The sequence below is a fragment of the Colletotrichum phormii genome, assembly GCF_030913505.1.
Source record: "Colletotrichum phormii strain CBS 102054 chromosome Unknown BDP81scaffold_18, whole genome shotgun sequence".
Taxonomy (NCBI): domain Eukaryota; kingdom Fungi; phylum Ascomycota; class Sordariomycetes; order Glomerellales; family Glomerellaceae; genus Colletotrichum; species Colletotrichum phormii.
In genome coordinates this window covers 539,506-561,544 of record NW_026851460.1, presented here as the reverse complement: position 1 = coordinate 561,544, position 22,039 = coordinate 539,506, and the positions used below count along the sequence as shown (strand labels likewise).

Sequence of the window (22,039 nt, the reverse complement as noted above, 5' to 3'; positions counted from 1 at the left end):
TTCGGGATAGGGGGGGGTACGGGCCAGTAGTTTTGGTTTCTGGACGACTACTACTGGGCTACTACTACGGGTGTAAACAAACCAATTTTTTTGTGATGATGAACTTAATACCATTCACTTTTCCTTTTTTTTACTTTTGGATACGGTACATTCCTGCGAAAGGGATGCGATGTATGACGAGAAAACAAAACTAAACTAGACGGGATTCTCCGTGTATATGGGGTCCGTGTTGGAAAAACGGATTGATTGCAGGCCTGCTGCTATACAGCATCTAAATCGAGTTTTTATTGATTTTTGGTAAACCATGTTGCGTTTGGTCCTGCCCTTTTCAGTACTGTGTGAGGTTATCTATATTGTTAGTACGGGACCTGGTTCTTTGACATTATAAATTGTTAGTTTACCTGATCAGACATTGGAAGACAGCTTCGTCCGTAACGAAAGAGCAATCAACTCATTCTGATGTGAAGTTGGGCATGTGCCGTCTAGGCGCTACCCACGCCGAGTGCTATATAGAGTAGATCAATTCAAAGAATAAAAGACTCTAGAATGACCTCTCTAGAGGCATTGCAGATTATTGTCCAAGCCCTTGCATTGTCAGTAAGGGGTTGCGTGCTGTCCAACTCATCTCTTACAGCCAGATCTCAGGTGCCTCATTCCAGTTTCTCTTTTTGAATACATTTTATGCATCATTTGGCGAGGAAACACGTTTGCAGAATCGAAACCAGAACCCCTCGAGTCACTCTCTCTACGAGTAACTAGTTTCTTAGTACACCAGTGAAGGAAGCGAGCAATTGCGATTTCGAGGGGAACCATCGACAATGAGATCGTATACTAAGATCGTATACTAAGACAGAAGAGCCCCAGCTCGTCAAAGAAACTGGCAGCATGGCAGTGCGTCTGTCTGTCTACTACCTAGTGATATTTGCCTCGAGTCGGCAGCTAGAAAAGGGCAATTCTCCGGCACGGGGATTACTGACGGAATTACCAAGCAGACCAGGGACGCGTCGGTTTCCATTGGGTCCGCAACCTGCTCATCTCTGGTCGCCATATACGTCACATGTGAATGGAAACGTACAGCGCAGATATCAAGCATCTCGAAAGGTCCGCCGGCTCCATGTTATACGAGAGACAGCCTTTTCCCCCTTCTCTCTCTTTTCTCTCCCTAGTATACTACAATGAATCATCGTCAAAACACAAACACCCAATCCCGACAAGAAGAACACCATCCATAGACCTCATGTCTCAGCCTTAATTCTTCTCCTGTCCAGGAACAACCCTCTTCACCCTCCCCTTCTGCGCCTGCTCACAAAGCAGCCTCCTCTTCTCCTTCTCCAACCACCCATCCTCCCTCTTCACCCGCCCCACCTCGCCATACTTATCGCTCTTGCTAAAGAAATCAACCCAGTGCTTCAGCGCATCGTGCACCTTCTTCTCCGCCGCCGCGCGCTCCTCGACCTGGAGGGCTTGCATATCGGCGTACGACCAGTGGCGGTCGACTTCGGGGTCGTCCAACGGCAAAAACATGTCTTCTACGCCGCGCATGTCGGGGGTGCGGTCCTCGACGAAGCAGCCCGTGACGAAGCCGCGGGAGGCGTCGCGGCCTGCAAAGACGTTGTAGGAGCCGCCCGGGCCGTAGATGCGCGGGTTGGCGGAGACGTCAAAGATTGTGTGGTTGATGGCGAGGTAGATTGGTTTGGAGGGGTCGGAGCCGTCGTATTGGAGGAGTTCTTCGGGGGTTAGGTAGAGGGGGCCGTTCTGTGTTTTTGGGGGGGGTTATGTTAGCTTTCGGTGTTTCCCATTGACGGAGAGTATTCTGCTTCCATGACATTGGGGGGGGGGGGGGAGAAGGAATGGAGGTTTAGTTTTACGCACCCATTTGGCCTTCCAGTAGCTAGGCTTCATGTACCATGGCTTATTCTTCTGGCCCCAGAAGAAGCTCTCGCCGCCGCTCTGGAGGTAGCTCAGGGCGCACGAGGCGAGGAAGAAGAAGCTGAGGAGGCGGAGGATGTCGAGGTAGGGGCTGTACTCGTCCGTGTACGTCTTGTCCTTTTTGGACTTTTTGCTCTTCTTCTCTCCTGTCGTGACAGCCGGTGCGTCCTCGTCAATGGCGTTGCCGTCCGAGTCGACTTCTTCGACGCGCTTGCGTTGCCGCACGCTCGCTGCGTCGTCGGCCATTGTGTGTGTTTGTGTGTGTATGGGGAGGTGAGGCGGGACGAGACGAGGTGAGGTGAGGTGTAGCTGGCAGGATAGGAAGCTTTCTGTAAGGTTGCCCGTTCGGAAAGTCTCACTGCCGGGGACGCTACTTTAAGTGATGGACGCCCTTGGTGCTAGGAAGCTCTAGGGAGGTCGCGGTGCAGATGTCACGTTGTTCAATGTGGCCTGACCAATCCCATGGGACACGATTCTAGATGTATTTAGGAAAAAGATGGGAATGTACGGAGTATGTATCCGTACGCGGACAGGATTTCTTGCACACCCCGCCGGAACCTGGCAATGGGCAAAATACGGCCGGACGGGACGGCGATGGCGTGGAGGCCGAGAGCGAGGAAAGCGCAGCAGCAGTGCAGACAGAATACAAAAAGTGACTTTTAGACGGCGTGTGATAGGTCGCTGCGGATCCAAGCCATCCGATGGGAGGAGTCCCCCTTTTCTGGGTCTTCTTTTGACAAGTTGGGGACCCTTGGATGGGAAACACTTTGCAGCTTCCTGGAGACTTTGGCAAGACTGGCAAGAATGCAGGAGGGTTCCCTGGAGACGGGTGAGTTACACATAAAGTGGCAGCCGGTGGCAGCTCTCTCAGATAGGCTAGAGGCTTACGGCTGCTTACGAAAGCATTTGAGTGTATCCGTAGGGGAAAGGATAATGAATGGGAAAAAGAGCAAAGCCTCGAGCTGTGCCGAGCTGTGTTCATGCATTGGCTGCTTACCTCATAGATGATGATATTAGTTCGGATACGGAGTACGGAAAGAGCTTCCAGAAGCTGTGACCCTGGTCAGAACGATTAAAAGGTGAGGTACTGGTACGGATAGCGGGCATCCACTTGTGCGACACAATGCAGGTTGGGGAATCTTCAGATGCAACAGGCAGAAACCCTCCATCTCTGGGCCGGGAGCTTAAGCCATATTCCGTACATAGTATTCCGTGGAAGTGTTTTAGCTAGAGGGAATGGCTGTGAGTAAAAGTCATTTAATCCATCGCCATCCCTTCTTTCCATCTTCCTGCATCCTTCCTAGCTTGGGTATCCTCATGCACATAACCCCTATGTCGTTTATCGAGTTTCGAAAGTACGGAGTACCAAAGTCCCCAAAAAGATGATATCCTTTCATATCCGGACTGAGAATCCTTATACCGAGTGATTTACCGCATTAAGCAGCTGCCCGACTTCGATAAAACGTCTTTTTTTCTTCTTTTTTCTTCGCCCAAAAGTGGAGCTGATTACATATGTCACTCGACCCCCCAACCAATCCCATGGCCAAATGAGCCATTTCGCTAGACCAATCCGCCGCGTCACCCAGACAACCCACCTGCAGCAACTCCAGCGCCCGCTCTGTAAACAGCCGCCCGCCTGCTCTCCTGCTGCCCCCTACCCACACCACAACCTGGACCGGGACACAGCTACAATACAATACAATACACCTTTACTTTTGGCTTCTGCGGATAGGATAGTACCCTACCATACGTGATCCATACCACCTCCGTTAAGGGTTTCTTTTCACCTCCCAACGCCATCATCGTCATTCTCGCTCGCCGCGACACATGTAAAACGTCTTCGAGCATCACCCCCCTCGAAGCAGACAATTTCCCAACGCACAACTACACCATAAACCACGCATCCTGCATGACAGACACCGCACGATAACCACAGAAACACTATCATCACCATGGCCGACAGCGCCGATCAGCCGTCCTCGCCGGGCGGGCCACTCAGTCCAATGACCCCAGACCGCGCAAACAAGACACAACAAGCTCGTAACCTCTTCACCTCGCCCCACAGTAGTCCTGGAGGCCGAGACAGCTCCGTCCACGAGAAGATTTCTCAGTTTAACAACCTCGCCATGCAGTCAAAGACTCTCGAGCGCAAGACCGCCGATGCCGCACTCAAGCGCGCCATGTTGGGTCGTGAGGAGGCCGAGACGGAACTGCGCAGATACAAGGACGAGTCCAAGGTCTTGCGGGTTCAGTTGGAAAAGGGGAAAGAGCGAGAGCAGCGCGTGAGCGAGCGTCTCGAGACTGTCATGGTACGGCTCATCTCTCGCAGTCCAAGGGACGGAAGTCAATGATGCTAACATTCTCTCAAGGAACAATACGGCCGCGCAAAAGAGACTTACGCACACACAAAAGCAGCATGGGAGAAGGAAATCAAGCTCGCGCGTAAAAAGACATTCAAGAACGAGTCCCAAATCATCAAGCTCCAAGAAGAACTCAAGGCTTCCCGCGAAGGCTGGCGCGCCGCCTCCGACAACCTCGACGCCGAGAAGTTGCGCTCCAAGGCCCGCGAGGACGAAGCGTTCCAAGCTCGCTACCAGATGGTGGGCATGGAGCAGGAGCTCGGCGAGGCTTTCGAGCGCATCAAGATGCTCGAGCAGGAGCGCGACGTCTACAGGACCCTCGCTAAGGAGGAAGAGGTGGCCCGCATCGCCGCCGAGGGCCGCATTCCCCTGCCCAAGGCAGTCAACGCCGCGCCCGACGACGAATTTGCGTCGCCAAAGAAGAAGGGACCGCGGTTCTCTCTTTCGACAGCCGACATCATCTCATCCGCCGCCAGCGAAGGAGAGATTGAGGAGCTCTCGCTCCAGGTATCATGGGAGCGTCAACGTGCGGATCGTGCTCAGGAGCTCGTCGATTTCCTCCAGGCAGAGTGCGAATTGCGGTGCTGCCCATGCGCCAAGTTTCACAGGAGGAGAAGCCTCGTCTCTCCGAGGCAAAGCCTGGTTTCAAACAGAGCAAGCATCTTGTCACCCAAACGTAGACTGATGCCGCCAGCTGAGATTGCCGACGCCAGTGATCTGGTCCTTCTCCGCGGAGGAAGAGAATCATCCCCATCATTGAGGGCATCGTTGAGCCCGCCTGTCGAAGATGTGACTTTCAAGAAGCCGGCGGCGCACAGGAGATCCAAGGAAGAGAGGAGAAGTACCATCTTCTGCGCCCGTGAGGGTATTTTCCGGACCGTTTCGCAGCAAGAAGCCGACGAGATCGAGGCCCAAGAAGACCGAGGGAGACGAGTGAACGAGTCAAGTGAGGAATCACCCAACGAGCCTCCTACACCACATGACGCTCCAGAGAGATACTCGCGGACGCCTTCTCTCGAGCCCCCAGACTTTGCTGTTCTTGCTCAAGAACGCATGTCACTGGCGTCACTCCTCAATGCACCCCACGGCGGTGCCCACGGTGAAGTTCACACCGCACCTCTCCCTTCCATCCCCACCATGCCCGACACCGAGGCACGACCGGCATGCCGCTCTTCCAGAGGTCCCTCACCACAGCTCGACGACACCCTTCGCCCCCACACCGCCGCGCCTTTCTACACCAAGACCACGACGACAACCGTCCCCGTCCGCGACGACAAGCCTCGACCCCAGCCTCGCTTTGAGCGCGCCCGTACACCATCTGGCGGTGATTGCCAGCTGTCCTTTGATATCAATAACCCCGCCATGACCCCAACCATGACCCGCGAGGAGGCATTGGCCCGTATCCGCGAACGCCGCGGACGCGCCAAGTCCATCGCGCAAGGCACTGCGACACCCCGCAAGAAGATGATTGAGGGCGCCGGCGAGCGGCGAGATGTTAGCGCCCCCGCCGGTCAGACGGTTCCCAAGGCCAAGGCATAGAGTCCCTTTCGGTCGGAGTCTGCTATTGAATGGAGGACGGGGCGAAATGTGCCCCTCGAAGATGGTGTACCACTACCGTCGGATCTTGCCGATGCATTCGATCCGGAGACGGTTGAGGGGCTGCGACGTCGCCTATGGAAGCTCACCCGGGACTCGCTCTCACGCGGCTCGTTTGGATGGTTGACAAATGTATGAAGAATCAGTCGTGTGCACAAAAAGCAGGGCGTTTACGGCGGATGGGGTGGGCGGGCTCATTCGGAAAGCGCAGGAGCTTCCAGGAGTTTTCTTTTTTAAGAGGAGTTTTGTTTCATTCATCCGGCCTGTTTTTTTTTTCCATCTCATCCTTTCTTTCCTCTGACCGGTACATGTCGTCTGCATAGTCGCGGCGTTCTTGGGGGAAAAGGGGAGGGCAAGCAGAGAAACACGGCCTCCTTGTTGTTTATTTTTATTCCCCCTCTCATGACGAGGAGTTTGGATTCCCCACAACCTTGACGACGATAACAGTACATACCACTGGGGGGGTTAGAGTTCTTGTTTCTTGTATGACGATGAAAATGAGGGGAGGTCCGGCTGGATTGATGATTGGTATTGCTTATTGTTTTTGACGCTACCTTATCCCATACTTAATTGAGGGTTTTCACCTTTGTTCTACTCCATCGAGGTACTCACCTACCTGATACTTACACCACCACGTCGTACAGTCTTGTCACAACCTTGATGGGAACGGTGGCTTCTCATCGTAAAGGGTCTATAACCCAACCGGGCCCAGAATCTCCCGCACTCCTCCTGTTCGTGACCTGTCAGCCGTGCAACGCCGCTGTGGCCGAACGGTATGTTTCCGAACATGTGAGGGCCATACCGGCCTACTGCTGTATGGTTCAAAGCCACGAGTAGGTCGGCTTGGCCCTTTTGTCGGTCACTCTCAACCTTTTTAACACCAAGACACTCCCTCAATTGCGGTTGTTTATTTGCTGTGGGGAGATGTGGGATTTATGTAGAATGGGATTTGATGGTTTTGTACTGTGAATTTGGCGGGATGGTTGCGGGAAGAGGGGGGGGGGGGGGGGGGGGGATGAGGTGAGATGTAGGATGAGATTGCAGAAGGAGGATTTTGGGGATGTTCGAAATGGTATCAAAATGGGTTTTGCACCCTCTGGGATGATAGAGCGCAGCTTAAAATGACACACATTGTTGAACATTACTGTGTTAGCGGGGAGCGTGGTGGATGAAAGGTGATGAAATATCATGATTTTGTGGGTTCGAACCAAAATCAAATCACGGGTTTTCCCCTCTACATTTGTAGAGCTCTGCTTGGAATGATATATGATGTGCAAGAGTTTACAGTGTGTTGTTGCTATTGCTGTTACCATTACTCTTTTCGCGGTGACTTTTGATGAGAAGTGCGAGGCTTCGAATCAAGTTCACAGTGTAAAAGCTTCTCCGGTAACAATGAAGCAGGCATGTAAACGAGTATCAAAAGTTTTCTCTCCAGCCAAGTTTTTGCGGTAAATACGCTTTGAATTCGTATTCAAACCTCCCCCTTTCCCCCTCTCTTTCTTGTCCAAGAAGCTCCTCTCTCAACGTTATTTCCAGCCTTTTTCGATGTAGTATGGTGGTATAGATAGCAAAGTATAGCAAGTAATATCAAAAGTCGTAACGTCGTGCAGTAAGGTAGTATAGTATATCCACTTCCCATCGCTTTTCCCCCTGGAAACAAACAAGGATCCCAAACAACTCCTCAAACACATTGAATAACCCAACTTTGCGACCTATATCGAACCATAGTAGAAGATTTCAGACCGGAAGGCGGGGGAAGCGATTTAAAACTTCAAAGGGAGTTCGTCGTCAGAGGTCCCCCCCCCCCCTCTCACCCGTTCAAGAACCCCCTGGTCGCATTCCTTGCATTCTCCGAGCTATACGCATCGAGCTTGACGGCAACGAGAACGCACTCCACGGAGCTCTTCCCGCCGCGCGACCCCTGAATCTTGAGCCTCCACTGGCCCGTCCGGACTACCCACTCCTCGGCCGCGAGCGCCGCCTGGCCCTGGCCTGCGGTCGCGAAGCCGTGCGAATCGACTCGTCTCCGCTTGCGCGAGTTGGGCTGAAACGCCGTCGTCGCCGTCGGCGATTCGGCGGTACTCGAGGCCGCGGACATGGGGTTATTGGCGGTCGGTTGCAAGTCTTCAAAGTCTAGCGTGTGTGGTCTGCCGTCGAGTGTGATGGAGGTGTCGCTGTCGATGGACACGCGCACGAGGTCCTCGCTCAGCGGAGTGTGTCCCGGCGTTGGGGGCTGGCTGCCGGCGCCGCCCGAGGCCATGAGGAGACCGAGGGGCTGGGTCGTCGGCGGGAGGTTGAGCTTGGTGGCCACGACCTCGAACAGGCGCGCCACGCGGGCGCGGGTGTCCTTGAAGAACTCGGCGCGGACGGAGCCGGAGCCGGAGTGGAAGTGGAGGCGGGTGCTCTCGCCGCCGATTTCGAGGACCAGCTCCGCTGCGCGGTCGTCGACGTAGGGGCGGGCGTAATTCACCCAGCCAGAGAGGTGATCGGCGGGGGAGGCTGACACGTCCGCGGCGACGCTGATGCCGCTTTTCAGTATGTCTTCCAGGCGCAGAAGGATTTCCTCACGCCGGCGGCTTTGGTTGTGGCTGATGTGGTGGGGGATGAGTTTCTGCTCTAGGCCTTTGAAGTTAAAGTAGCGGCAGTCCCGTAGTAGCTCGGCGCGGTGCGTCTCGTTGCGGATCGTGACGGGGTATCCGCGCAGGAGGTGTAGGATCTCGGCAAAGGTGTCGGCGGAGCGGTTCGGGACGGAGGGCGGCAAGATGGAGGGTGGGCGGAGGAGGCCTTCGCGGTCGAGGCCGGGGAAAAGGTCTTCGGGATTGGAGAAGAAGACTGCGAAGCCGAGGGAGAAGAAGTTGGGCGAATTCCCTGGGTCGGTGAAGATGTCGCGGGGGATCTGGAACTCGCGGTGGCCGATGGAGATGAATATTGACTCTTCGTAGAGCTGTGATATCAACTTGGGCACTGCCGGGGCTGTGTTAGTCATGGAACCAGAGAACTCGAGGTCGGTAAACACGCACAGCTGTAGAATTGCGCATCGGCAAAGAGTCGCACAAAGTGCGTGCCGTCCCGGGGCTTGACATGATAGCCCTGAAGGTGGAGGGAGATATCGGCAAAGGTCTGCGGATCGCGGTCGATATATAAGGTGCGAATGGCATTGGAGAGGTCCTCGCCGGTTTCTTGTGCCTTTTTGACCTGGCAGTAAAAGTATTGGGAGAAGTACGACGGCGCTGAGAGAAACGAGGGTCAGCATGGTGTTTTTCGTCTCGGGCTCCTTGCGCGGATCGCGGTGGATCGCGGCGCAACGTCGGACGCCGATTCGCATTACACAAAGACGGGATTGGGAGAAGTGGGCATGGCAGGGATTGGGGAACGTACCATCGGATGAAATAGATGCGCCAGAGAGCTTGAACAGCTCATTGCCTATCTGGATGGGAAAGACGCGCTCGTGAGGGAGGAAGTGCGGGATCTTGGCGACTTGAGCCTCATCGTGGGGTGGCGCTGGGCTCTTTGACGGGTGTTGTGATCTTGTGTTGCTGTTGTTGGCAACGGACATGTCGGCGGCAGCTGATCGACGCTGAGGTTGAGAGTCGGATTGCGCTTGTTGGACCATGGCGCCGTGTTATCTGATCGTATTCAAGATTCGACTTGGACGGGAAGTCGGCTCTTAGTGCCGAGATGGGGACGTTGTGAATGCAGGTGGATGGACTGGCCGAGTTGAAATTTGATTTAATTAGGCAAAGCTTGCGAGGAGCCTTGTCACCTTGCGCCGCGGTGTCAAAGCACGAACCACAGGCATCGACATCAGATGGAAACGAGGACGAGGACGAGGACGACGACATGACCCGAATTGCGGTTGGATAGAGCCCCGAGGTTTGCGCGCGAATGGGCGAGCAAGTGGAGGGGTTGGGATTTGATGATGAGGGGCCGTGAATTGGAGGTTGTTTTCCTCACTATGAGAGGTGGTGAAGTGGGTGAGGAGGTTGAAGTTGTTCCGCGAAACGGAAATCTACGCGAAAGCAACCTTGCAATGTAATGTGCAAGGTAGAAGGAGAAAGTAAGGTATGGATACAGCTATACGATTCGCCCACTACTGCTCTCGAGACCGGGGAGGGGCCTGTAGATTGTAGTTCAAACGGCGCGAGGCCGGGGTTCGAGCAGACGACAAGCTGGAGTCTGGAGATAAGGTAACCTCGCGTGCCTCGGAAGGGACGGAGAGTGTGTCTCTTACAGTAAGGTAAGAATGAGTATAATCTTTTGACATGCGAGAGGCACAGTAAGCGCAGAATTGCTGAAGGCATCCGCAAGGTACTCCGTATGGACGGATACTCCCCGTGTCTCCGTCAGGATGAATTGACGTGGAAAGGGTTTGGAAGGGGGGCTGGTCTGGAACTTGGAGGTGCAGAGGTGGACCTTGGGTGCTTAGGTAAGGTAAGTAAGTAAGGTAAGTACTCCGTAATGGTAGGAAGGGAATGTCAAAATGCCCTGGTACCGACGGGCCAGAATTCGTAGGCGGGAATACTTTCCCATCATGTCGTTGCCTGGAATTTCAACCGACGGAGGTTGGGTGTGCCGTGTGCGCCAGGTGCGGGTGCTGTTCTACCTTACCTTATTCCCTACCAATCACACAGCAGGTAGCACCAGTTAGGTGCTCAAGTAGGTAGCTCCAAGTGCGCTAAAACAGGCTCGATGCTCTGTCAGCGCCAGACGTTCGGAGCTCCCGTGGCGCTAAACTCACTGTAGACACACAAACGTGCTAAGCGAGAACGCCAGTTCTCGCTTAGGATCTAGCCGAGTCGCTCCTTGCTTTGCTGGTGGTAGGAAGGTGCCTCTGCGGCTTGCCTTCTGCTTCTGGACCTCTGCAGACTGCGACTGCCTTGCAAGTTCCACCTGGGACGGAATTGTCTCCGGTCATAAGCCTGAGGTAATCACTACCTTAGGTACTCCGTACTCCAGGTCAATATGGGAATGGAAGGACCAAATGGAAGGAGTTCCAGATTATTCTATACCTTCCTTGGATCCTTGAAGTTCCCTCAGTCAACGACGTGCCTCAATTTACGAATACGGAGACAACACTTTGCCAACTCGGAAATGACACTGAATCCCTTCATCAAATCCACACGTCATCGCCATCGTTCCACTCATGCGGCTTTCAATGTCAAACGCACTCGAGCTGGCATCACCAAAAGCAATTATACAAGACACTCCTCGGCTTGACTTACAATTCCATGTCTCGACAGGCGAGCTCCGCCAAGATGCCCTCCGCTGCAAGGACCCCTTCAAGTTCCAGAACAATTCTCCAGACTACCCTGCCAATCAGCTCCCTGGGGACTCGAGGTCCCGAAGACTGTCAATTACTTCCCTATTTTGTCACCCTGACACATGCAGCCTCAACGGGCGTCGATAGCCAACAGCCATACTTTGCGGCACTGTATTCAGAATCCAGACCGCGGAGTACGGATACGCATCCCAACACGAGAGACGGGGCTCCAAGCTCGAGAGACGTCGTCAGCTTGCGAGTCCAAGCATGACGATCCAAGTATCAGCTTCGCCGTTGCTTCTTACAATGCTACCGTCACTTCTGCCTCCTCCTCCTCGTCCGATGTCTTCGGAGATCCCGCTCCCACCAACCACATCACATCTGTTCTTACTTCAGACATGACCGACAGACCTCGAAGGCAGGTCTTCCTCGATTTCGGCAAGCCTGAGCCGAGACTGACAACCTCGCCACATCGTGAAGCTTTGCGTCAAAAAGGCCACCACCGCGGGAATCAAACCTTCTGTCACCAAAATCGACTGATGATCTGCTGTCCCGTCCTGGGGTCTGTAGGTCGATCCTCATTCGGTGAGCCCTACTTACCTTACCTTACCTTTCCTTACTACAGTACGGATAGATACTCCCAAGTAGGTATTACTCGGTCTTCTAATCCCGAGCTCTTCTCTTCCACATTGTGCGTGCTGTTGCGCCGCAACACACAATGCCTTCCTTTCGTCTCGCCCGCTCAAACCGTTCGCTCGTCCCTTTGCAGAGTTTACATGCGGAACCGACTTCGAAATACGTACCACATCTTTCGCACCGACACGAAGCTGTTCGCGGCAATTGTCGTATGAGGGATGGTTTATTCCGTTCTTTGACGTTGACGGAACCTACTGCACGCTCGCCCATGATCCATTGTTCAATCTCAGATGCTCTACTCTAGTCCGGCGGCCTTCACTCTTCGCCTCATTCCGTTGCACCACATGCAGACAACCTGCATAATAGCCGCTGCAGCTCCGATAAAGCCTGTCGGCCGAGTTGCGGATCAAATCCTCTGCTCACTCTCACACTGTCACTGGCACACTGCTCAGACGCCCGCAAAGTCAGGGCCGCGCTGCGATCGTTCCAAAGCCTGCCCATTGGTCCCCAGAGCCGGATCCTGGAATTGCATCCCCTCCCCAACGCGTTTCGAACTAGCACTGCAGAAATACAAGATACGAACCCGATGCCGGAATCGAACTTGCGGCACGTCCAAGGTTCGAGATTCGACGGTCGATTCGTCGAGTTGCAACACCGTTTGTTTGTTGGATTCGTCGGTTGTCTCGGTGCGTGCCAGTGCACCAGGCCCTCCCGAATCCTCCAAGGAGAATTGCTCGGAGCCGACTTGCGAGCTTCCCACCACAACGGACCGCATCTGGGCCCCGCCAAACACTGAATCTGAGGGGACTTTCGTGGAGACTTACTTTATTACGACCCGATATGTCGTGCTGGCCAGTTTCAAGGCCTTGCTGTTTTCGAGCTTCCCCGTGTGCAGGACAAGGATGCCTCTTCGTCAACGGCACGCGTCCCTTGAACCCGGCTGGCCAACTGGTTGTGCTGGAGAGATAACACCGCACGAGGCCTGGCCAAGGTCTTGGAGGCCGTAGTCCTTGTCCCGCTTTGCAGGAAACAGCAGCTCTGGCCGATCCGGCAGCGACGAAATTGTCTCAGGCTCTCAGCAGGGCATGGTCGAGACTCATTCTTCCTACTCATCACTAATCCGCTCCTCCGGCATCCATTGGTGGCCATTGGTGGCACCAGAATCAGACGCGCTTTGGGAGGCTCGGGGAAATCTCGATTGCCAAAAGACCAGATCGAGCGCTTCACACCTCAATCCCGCGTTCTGTCTTAACAAAGGCCAGCTATTACACGGAGCCGACCTACTTTATTTTCCCTAGACGGTCACGGAACCCCGTCCGTCCACAGATTCAACCAAATAGGTACCCGTCCCACCGGCGGGCAGTGGCCGCTGAAACGAAATGAATCGTCTTGGTGCTCTAGGCGGTTGCCGGACAGTCGGACTAGAAGCTGGCAGTGGTCGGCGCTCTCTACGCAGTAAAGACAGAAACAGTTGAGGCCGAAATTGGCATACTGACTTTGCCTGCATGCACAGCCTTTATCGCGGGGCAAATCTGGAGCCCGAAGAAGCGCGAGAATTCGTCGCAAAAGCTCTCGGCGGATAAAAGGGAAGAATGGATGTGGAACTTGGATTGATCGTCGCAGAGTATGGGACGAGAGATGGAACATGCCGTCCAAACCGTATTATTGCCTCTTGAAATCATACGCGCCCTGGAACCTGCGATGGACACGCTCCGACTTATTTACCTCATAGGCTGGTCAGGGGCCCGTCACCCGTAGGCTGTGGCCATTGTTCTTGCCGTCTCTATCAATCAACCAACAAGACCGACTTGTCATGTGGTACGGAGTACACGCTCACGCTCCGATGAGGTGTGTTGAAAGTGAAGGGAAGGGATTGATCAAACTTTCCCACCTGGACAGCAACTGGATCCGAACGATGAATCTGTCTGGAACAAGGACGTCTCGCTACTGCGGGCACACCCTAGGGGTGGGACAGCCCGCCGAAGAAGATGATTGGGGGCCAGGGCAAGGTTGGAGATCGACGAATGAAGCAAAGGAATATGGATGAAGGGAGGCTTGGCTTGGCTGTCTGTTGGAAGGGCAGAAAGCGATGAAGCCCGGCGCTAGGCGAGAGCAAGCAGCGCGCAGGACGGCCCGGCACAAGGCCTGAGACTGAGGCGCTCGCAAGATATCCAGGGAAGGGTTTAGTGACTGAACGTGCGATGCAGCGAGGCGACGACTAGCTCGCCCGTTGCTCACATTGAGTTGCTTAGGTGAGGATCATGTCACAGTCCGAGATGCGTTGGCACCAAGGTTGGACCTGTCAATGGTCTGTGAGAGAGACTTTTCTCCTACTCTCAGACGGGGTGGGAAAGTGGACGTATCCGTACTTTATTTCCTCTCAGACCTGGCGCCGTCACACGTAACGGGAATGCGGTTGGGTGAGGAAGAGGAGACTTCGGACCACACTCCGCGGCCTGAAGTGATCAGCGCGGCCACCACCACGTATGACGCCCATGACATCTAACCGTCCGGAATCACAAGACATGCTTGATGGACAGACTAGGCAGGCTCCGAAATTAAGACAGGCACTGGCAACGATCGGATAACAGATGCCGCGAAGCGCATGCTGCATGAGTACAGATTGCCGTATCGCGTAGTTCGGCGCGCGCGCGCACGCGGTAGGCGCAGATTCTTACTTTACCACAACGACACCAAAACCAAAAAAACATCGTTCGCCTCAACCGCCACTGTGGCGCCCCAAACACAATCGCGCAAGCGGTACGGATAGCTCCCGGCCGGACGGTTTAGCCAAGGAATTACCTATTGCTTTTCAGCCGGAACATCGTTGAGCTGAGCATCCCTCGAGCTTAGTCGAAGCTCCAAGGCCGAAGCTCCTTTCAGCGAGCGGGTACCGATCATCAGTGACGGGCGTTTGTCTGCTTTATTCGTACACCAGGCAATGCGACTACGAATACTTGTTCTTGTTAACGGACATCAACGATTATGGCATGTCCCTCGGCCCCATCATGCTCCTGCAATAGACCAAAGGTGGTCAACACGAAGTTTTTCCAGGCCCCGAAATGAAGATACTTCAGGCGTGGCTTTCCACTGGCTGCGCATCTCTTGACCTTGACAGGCTCATTGCTCATTTACCTCGAATCGGCTTCCACATCTGGCCTTACGAATGGGGTACCTTACCATCTTACCTCATGTTTTGTTGGGGGGGGGAGTCTTTGACAGGCACTATGCAACTGGCCCACCGCAAGCCATGCCACATCCACTCCTTCCACTTCATCTTGGCCTTCCATCCTCCAACCCTGGAAGACGATTTGCAGTTTTGCAATGGGGCCGGCTTTCTGCACAATCACATTCGGACGGCGGGGACAGCTCGTGCTAGAGCAAGCTTGAGTGGATCAAACGTGCCAGGGGAATTCCAGGCTTAGGTCCAGTCGAGGCCGCTTTGTGACACCCGCTGAGCCCCAGAAACTGTGGGTTGTCTCTGAGTTTCTGGAGACGAGTCCGCCATGGACATGCCGTGTATTTTTGGAAGTGTCTCTGGCCGGGAACGCTTGAAGCCGTTCGTTCCTCCAAGCCAAGCAATGAGGGTAGGGCAGGGTAAGGTACCTGATCCTCACGTCTCCTCACGCTCCTTTTACACTTCACGTTGGGGACTTGGGGTACCTCGAGTTTGGACTATTGCCTTTGGATGCCTATCCGCCACAAGATAATACCGTGTATCTGTGCGTGGCTAGCTTGCTTGGTGCTTCATCATGGCCGGCCATCCTGGCCACACGTGGTGCTGGCCTGCTGACGGATGATCTATGTAGGTATGAACATCAAGAGGCGATACGTACTAGCAGCTGCTACCCAAAGCAAGCTACCAACGACACTCAATGTCTCGTCCATTTTGCTCGGTTGTTGACTGCTTGAGGAGGAAGTACATGGGATCTTTGACAAGGTTCAGGTACCTCTCTCTCTGGTTCCCTCATCGCACATAAACTCTACAAGCTCAACGGCACGACATACACACATACCTACCTAGACACATAGACTACGAAGTAGAGACACACACTCACACGTTCTCCTGGACACAGACTGTTGGACAAGTTGGGCTCTTCCACCCGTCCGCCCGCCCTTGCGCTCACGCACGCACTCATTGGAATTACACGCCCGAAGGTAGCAACATCAAGACATCAAGATTCCCGACGCAAAAGCAATGAACAAATTTTCCGGACTCCACCTCAGCGCTAAATCATAAGCGAGGACGGTCGAAGTTCCGTTCGGCTCACGCTTCGAAGGAAACGGACAGGAAACAGAGCCTTTCTCCATTATCCATGCCGATCAGGGCACATGCGATGGCAACCTTGCAGGTCGTTGCATGTCTGCATTGCACGCTAGAACCAGAGACACCCGCTTCAGACAGAGGTTTGCTAAGAAGCGTCCATATCCTCAACAACGTGTCCGTTGTACCGTTCAGAGCAGCCAAATCCGACCACGAAAGAAGTGATGGGATCCTCTCTGGAGCTGCCCGTCTTCCCGTTTATTTCCACTGTATGACTATGCAGCAACAACTGCCAGGCTTCCTCATGCCCAGCTACAGATTTCCAGCAATGTGGCAAGGGTACCCGGCACGCCGATCCATCGTCCAGCTTCGTTCTAGGCCCAGCGATGCCCCTCAGCCCGGCGACATGTCTCTAGCGGCCTGGCGCATGGCCGGGGTTTTTGACCAGTGGCAGTATGCTGCTAGTGCTCCGTCTCAGCTGCTTTTTTTTTTCTGCTCTCGAACGTCTTTTTTCCTGCCCAGAGTCTCGATGACCGCTGCATCGGCGTCCCACTTGCAAGTTGCTGGGAGTCGGGACGGTGGTACGGATACCTTTCCGTACCTCTCACCAAAGACTCGATCATCCATCTATCCGTAGGTACCTGCTGTACGTCTGATCCTGAGCTTCAGGCGGCTTGTCCATGTCTGTGTCTTAAGGCAGGGACCAGGGACGCCTGCTTTACGCTACATGAAGACGACCACACTGCGTCCTACGCACTACTTACGTCCAATACTGCGTACTCCTTAAAAAGGCGCTTGCGATTGGAGAGACAGACTGGCGGCTCTTGGGCGTATCTCTCGGCTATCGAATCGAACACCCTCTGCTCATCGGCATCCCACCGCGCCTTCTCTTTGTCAATTTCGCCTTGTTTGGGCCGTTTATCGGACAGCAGCTACGAGTCTACGACTCCCGAGGCCAAGAGGTACCTGCTTACAGTAAGGACGACCTGGACTCTGGAGATTGGAGAGACTTTGGAGTTGGACTAGAAGAAAGGGCCTAGGGCCTAGAGCATGGCTGTCTCTCCCAGTCTCCAGTCTCCAGTCTCCAGTCTCCAGTCTCCCCCACCACAGCAGCAGCTCTCTCTACCTTACCTTACTCCATCGAGTCCATCCGTCACGGAACGGATACAAGCAAGTCTTCACCTTGCCCACCCCCCCTTCTCCAATACCAGCACCCCACGGATACCGGGTTACCTGCGCTCGCCGTGCCCTCCTCGACTCTTGAGTACTCCGTACTCATACTGAGGTGCGTCTGCCTCTCTCAACCTGAGGAGAATCGCATGCCGGGGCGTACCCTCACCCTACCCTTCCTGGACCCGACCTCCCACCTTCAATCTCTCCCTCCAATTGAATGGCCTGGAACGACCGCCGTGGAAGGGGGGTGGATCACCAAATCATCACTAAACACACCACCACGGCCGTCTTTCGACTGGCCTACCTTACTCAACCTTCCAAACTTCCCGTCCCGTCCACGACGAACCAGCTCAGACCAGGCCAGGCCTGACAAGGGCACTGTGTCCCTGCACTTTGGGACATTTTTTTTTTCTTTTTCTCTCCTCGGGGATACCTACTGAGCATCTCACACCTCGACCTTGACCTCGAGTCCTCGACCTTGACACGCGCAACTCACCTCAATCCCAGCTTCTGTCCTCGATTGTGCTTCTCTTTGAGGAGAGCGAGAGGGCGGTATCAACAAAAGAAACCAACATACCATTACTCTCAGGGTTTCATCCTCGGAGGGCAAACCAAATCAACAACAACCAGCAGCCCGTATCGTATCACTCCACGGTAACCTGGTCTTGAGCTCTCCCGAGAATCGACGGTCAGCAACAAAAGAGCAGGTTCAGACTTGAGAGACAGAGAGAGAGAGAGAGAGAGGGCAACGGCGCCAGTCTCACGGTTCACCTCCAAGGTCGCCGGGCTAGAAGAAGATACCTTGCCAAACCAAACCAAACCCTTCCTCACCTTATTACTCCGTACCGTCTTCACTCCGTCTTCACTCCGTCCCTACCTTGCCTTGCCTTGCCTTGCCTTACCTTGCCTCGGACGAGGCACTGGACCACACGGCACCAGTACCGCTTCTGCACCACACACCCCCAAGGCCCCGGGGAAGCTTGGATCATTCATTGCAACTACCAAATTTGGTCTCTTTTTTCCTAATCCCATCTAACCCCCTTCTCCTCTCTTTCCCTTCCTTCCTCACTCACGAGCTCCCATCTTCTTCTTGAAGCTTCATCTTCTTCCATTGGCGACGGATCCAGGGCTGCTTCTTGAGTAACATCGGCTACGGCGTGTCCGGCAGACGGCTGCCCCATCTTTGTTGGACACGGCAGAGCAATAGCTCTGTTACTGTCCACGCAACTACTCGGACCAGATCGCTACCTCCAACAACAAGATCGACGTTGCTGCAGCTTCTGCCTCTACTCCCGCCGCTCGTTTTCGCTTTGCGCCAACGCCGCACCCACCCCCGACCGTCTCTCTCAACCCGCAGTCACAGCATGTATGGCCGGCGAATGACTCGACACCAGTCAGATTCAAGATCCAGCGTCGCGAACCAGAACAGAGGCAACACTAGCCGTGCCTGGGAACTTCAATGCGAACAACGTTGATCATCGCGTCGATCTACAGCTGTACTTGTTGTTCTTCCCACTGCCAAAACTCGCCCACTACGTGCGCGCGTCAAAGTCTGCACACAGCAAGAGACAACCTCGAGCTTCGGACCGCGAAGCCAGGCACTGCCGTTGCTGTTGCTGTTGCTGTTGCTGCTGCTGCTGCCGCCGCCCCTTAGCTGTGGTGTGCCGTCAAGTGTGTGCTGCCTGTGCTGCGTTGTGTTGCGTTTCCTCTCACTTCGCTCCTCACCGTCTCTCCCGCTCCCGCTGGTAATTCTTGCCGGTGCCGAACGGGGGGTTTCTAGAAATACTGCGTCTCAACGGCACAAATGGCCGCCGCAACCACCTTTGCCCCGGAAATGGGCACAGTCACAACAACACTGCATCCTAACGCGAACCTTGCTGCTGTTGCTCCAATGGGCTCGATACCCAACGCTACAACTCCCTACGAAACATCACCAACTCTACCAGCTCCGCATAATCTCTCTACCGGCACGCCGGGACCCACGCCTGCACCTGCGGGAACCCCTGTACCACCTGCTGCCGGCGGAGCATCAACCTCGGCAGCGGCAGCGGCAGCAGCTGCGGCGGCAGCATCGGCATCGCGCAGTGTCAAGAGGCCGCGTCCCGTCAAGTCGTGCACCGAATGTCGCAAGCGCAAGCTAAGATGTGACCGCAACCTGCCATGCTCGCAGTGCCAGAAGTCGCATCGCAACTGCAAGTATGCCGCCGAACACGACTCGTCAATGCTCTCAGATGGCTCCGATGCCGAGATGGGTGAGGTGCCGCGTCCACCCAAACGGAATTGCCTGCCCACAGCCGCAACACCGGGACCACAGACGGCCGAGTCGTCTTTTGTGCCCTTGCGCAACGGAGAATCAACTGGTCACACTGCTTTGGAGGAACTCACTTCACGATTGGACCGCTTGGAAAAACAATTCATGATTAGGAGCCCTGCAGGCACGGAATTCAGCGGAACTGGTCAGCGTTTGCCGCTATCGCCGGAGACAATTCGTGGGCTGACGGTCAAGAGAGGCGCCCTACGGACTCGATTTTTTGGTCAAAACAGTGTGCGCGTTTTGCTGAACCTGGTAACTGTCCCCGACCCCCTCATCACTCCGAGACTCTACCCCTAACCTGACTCTTCCAGTTCGACGAGGCCAAAGATTTCATGGCAAACCAGTCCAAGATTGAGGGTATCCGAGAGACCATGTATGGTCTGCAGATACTACACAAGAGGATCCAAGAGGAGTATCGAAAGTCCTTGTCCCCTATATCCGTCTTCGCCGATTCGGTCATTCCAGTCCAGAAGCGCATGCAGGATATCCTTCCCAAGAAATCGATATGTGACAGGCTACTGGCTTCTTACATCGACACGTCCGAGACCATTTACCGGATGATTCATGTTCCCACCTTTAAAGAACAACACGAGTTGTTCTGGGGAGGAAAGTTACAGGGCGACACGTTTCTTCCCCAGCTTCTGACTGTGCTGTCCATTGGCTCGAGATTCGAGACCAAGTCAAAGGGATTAGGTCATGAGCGCGTCGAGGGAGTCCATATTCCCACGGCGTGCGCACTGGTCAGATCGTGGCTGGATGGACTAAAGGGCAAACAGCTGGTTGATTTTACAACGCTGCAGACCGAGATTCTTCTGGTTCACGCTCAGAGGATGACCACGCCGAGGCCGCAGGATTCGTGGGCGCAATTGGGTTATATCGTACGCATGGCTATGACCATGGGCATGCACCGAGACCCATCGGAATTCGAACCTCGAGTGCCGGTTTTCTTTGGTGAACTTCGGAGAAGGCTATGGTTTACGATACTGGACATGGACCTACACCTCTCGCTGGCATGCAACCTATCCTGCCTCGTGCGCGATGGAGACTTCACCTGCCGACCGCCCCGAAACCTCGACGACAGCGATCTTTTCTTCGACATGAAGGAGCTCCCACCGAGCAAGCCCATCGACCAGCTTACCGACAACCAGATGCAGGTATACGCTGCTATGACGTTGGGAGCTCGGATGCAGGTTGCGCACCTGATCAACCGCGTGGACTCGATTCGGGATTATAGCGAGATTATAGAAGTTGGGACGAAGCTCGACCGGTTCTTGGAGGATATCAACTACCTGTTCCCGCGCCACGGTATACTGAACGAAGTCGAGAAGAGCAAGCAGTGGAGGTCTCGGGTTATTCTCGACATGCACGTCCGACGGCCTCTATTGGCCCTATATCGCCCGTTCGCGCTTGGTCTGCCAGACGCTCCATCCCAGATATCGAGGGCTTATTTGCGGTCCTCCATGGTTATTATGCGATACCTCGACGAACTCGACCCGCTTCTCAGTCATTTCCAGGATGTCAGCGACATGTACCACATGGTACTGAAGAAGGACATTCTGCAGGCAGCCTTTAGCGTGTGCTTTTACATCAAGGCAGCGACCGAATCCCATATCAACGGAAACACATTCGGGATAGCATCTACCGTGGCCATGTCTCCGGATCCGATGGATGATGGGGTCACCTTCAGCACCGAAACGTTTGCGCTCTGGTCACCGTCTCGCTTGATCAAGACGGTTGAGAAGACGCTTAAGCTGCTTGTTCGCAACGTTGGTGGCAACGATGTCAAGGACATTGTCGCGCTCGCCGTGGTCTTGGCCTCGGTGCAGGCCACGAACCAAGAGCAGAAGCTGCAAGATATCCGACGCAGCCTTCAAGGTGTACTCGACGCCTGTCAGACCGCTACGAAAACCAGCCCCGAGAAGATGTCCTTGCCGAACCCGGCCGACCCGATGGACCCCTACATGCAGACGAGAGTCCCGTTCATGTTTCATGCAAATGCGTCGGCGGCTGCGGTAAGTGACTACGGCGGCTGGGTGCTGTGGGACGGATGGGACTGGGCTGATGCGTGGTCGGCAGACTCCGGATGATTACGCGGACTGGGACTTGGACTACTGGAATCCGATGATACCAGGCCCCTCCTAACATCAACATGATGCGGGGTTGAGGATAGGATCTGATCGAGGGAGAGACCGGAACACCCCAAAAATCGCCCGTGCCACGAACACCTTGTGGCTTGGAGTTGTTTTGCTGGGATTCTGCGTTGACAAATACACGACAAATACCGCGGCAGCGGTACGAAACTTCCCCTTTGCGGGGACCATCACGGCGATCCAAGAGACCCGTCAACCCTTGTCCTTGCTGGACATTTCACGACCAATCACATGTCAACCGACAACAGCAACAACAAGTCGAATGCCGGCGAGGATGAGCAGGTCATAATTCCGCAGTTGTTACTTGTAGTACTTCTGTGAATGAGTAAAAAGGAAGGGAAGCGATGGTAGACAATG

At 54.5% G+C, this 22,039-nt stretch overlaps 7 protein-coding genes across 7 annotated transcripts; 4 read left to right on the top strand and 3 right to left on the bottom strand.

Annotated features, from left to right (window-relative positions):
• Positions 1-1,248: 1,248 nt before the first annotated feature.
• On the bottom strand, positions 1,249-2,175 carry BDP81DRAFT_326658 (cytochrome b5-like Heme/Steroid binding domain-containing protein; the record flags this gene model as incomplete). Its single annotated transcript, XM_060585081.1, has 2 exons — positions 1,249-1,755; positions 1,873-2,175. 2 exons carry the CDS (start codon positions 2,173-2,175, stop codon positions 1,249-1,251), a joined length of 810 nt encoding a protein of 269 aa, XP_060441982.1.
• Positions 2,176-3,881: 1,706 nt separating this feature from the next.
• On the top strand, positions 3,882-5,828 carry BDP81DRAFT_463558 (uncharacterized protein; the record flags this gene model as incomplete). The annotated part of the gene is made up of 2 exons (XM_060594041.1): positions 3,882-4,238; positions 4,299-5,828. 2 exons carry the CDS (start codon positions 3,882-3,884, stop codon positions 5,826-5,828), a joined length of 1,887 nt encoding a protein of 628 aa, XP_060441981.1.
• A 1,867-nt stretch (positions 5,829-7,695) lies between these two features.
• BDP81DRAFT_326884 (BTB/POZ domain-containing protein) lies at positions 7,696-9,441 on the bottom strand (the record flags this gene model as incomplete). The annotated part of the gene is made up of 3 exons (XM_060585097.1): positions 7,696-8,849; positions 8,906-9,115; positions 9,264-9,441. The coding sequence occupies 3 exons, from the start codon at positions 9,439-9,441 to the stop codon at positions 7,696-7,698; spliced, it is 1,542 nt and encodes a 513-aa protein (XP_060441980.1).
• Positions 9,442-11,185: 1,744 nt separating this feature from the next.
• On the top strand, positions 11,186-12,113 carry BDP81DRAFT_72842 (uncharacterized protein). The gene has a single exon (XM_060596209.1). It carries the CDS (start codon positions 11,268-11,270, stop codon positions 11,994-11,996), a length of 729 nt encoding a protein of 242 aa, XP_060441979.1. The 5' UTR covers positions 11,186-11,267; the 3' UTR covers positions 11,997-12,113.
• BDP81DRAFT_434766 (uncharacterized protein) lies at positions 11,732-12,985 on the top strand. Its single transcript, XM_060590992.1, has one exon. It carries the CDS (start codon positions 12,072-12,074, stop codon positions 12,786-12,788), a length of 717 nt encoding a protein of 238 aa, XP_060441978.1. The 5' UTR covers positions 11,732-12,071; the 3' UTR covers positions 12,789-12,985.
• Positions 12,986-14,090: 1,105 nt separating this feature from the next.
• Positions 14,091-14,536, bottom strand: BDP81DRAFT_434763 (uncharacterized protein). The gene has a single exon (XM_060590991.1). It carries the CDS (start codon positions 14,393-14,395, stop codon positions 14,177-14,179), a length of 219 nt encoding a protein of 72 aa, XP_060441977.1. The 5' UTR covers positions 14,396-14,536; the 3' UTR covers positions 14,091-14,176.
• Positions 14,537-19,022: 4,486 nt separating this feature from the next.
• Positions 19,023-21,619, top strand: BDP81DRAFT_452457 (fungal-specific transcription factor domain-containing protein; the record flags this gene model as incomplete). Its single annotated transcript, XM_060592750.1, has 2 exons — positions 19,023-19,784; positions 19,844-21,619. 2 exons carry the CDS (start codon positions 19,023-19,025, stop codon positions 21,617-21,619), a joined length of 2,538 nt encoding a protein of 845 aa, XP_060441976.1.
• Positions 21,620-22,039: the final 420 nt, after the last annotated feature.

Bases quoted from the DNA above. Each gene is read 5' to 3' on its own strand.
- BDP81DRAFT_72842 (XM_060596209.1), top strand. From the start codon at position 11,268: ATGCAGCCTCAACGGGCGTCGATAGCCAACAGCCATACTTTGCGGCAC.
- BDP81DRAFT_434766 (XM_060590992.1), top strand. From the start codon at position 12,072: ATGCTCTACTCTAGTCCGGCGGCCTTCACTCTTCGCCTCATTCCGTTG.
- BDP81DRAFT_434763 (XM_060590991.1), bottom strand. From the start codon at position 14,395: ATGCAGCATGCGCTTCGCGGCATCTGTTATCCGATCGTTGCCAGTGCC.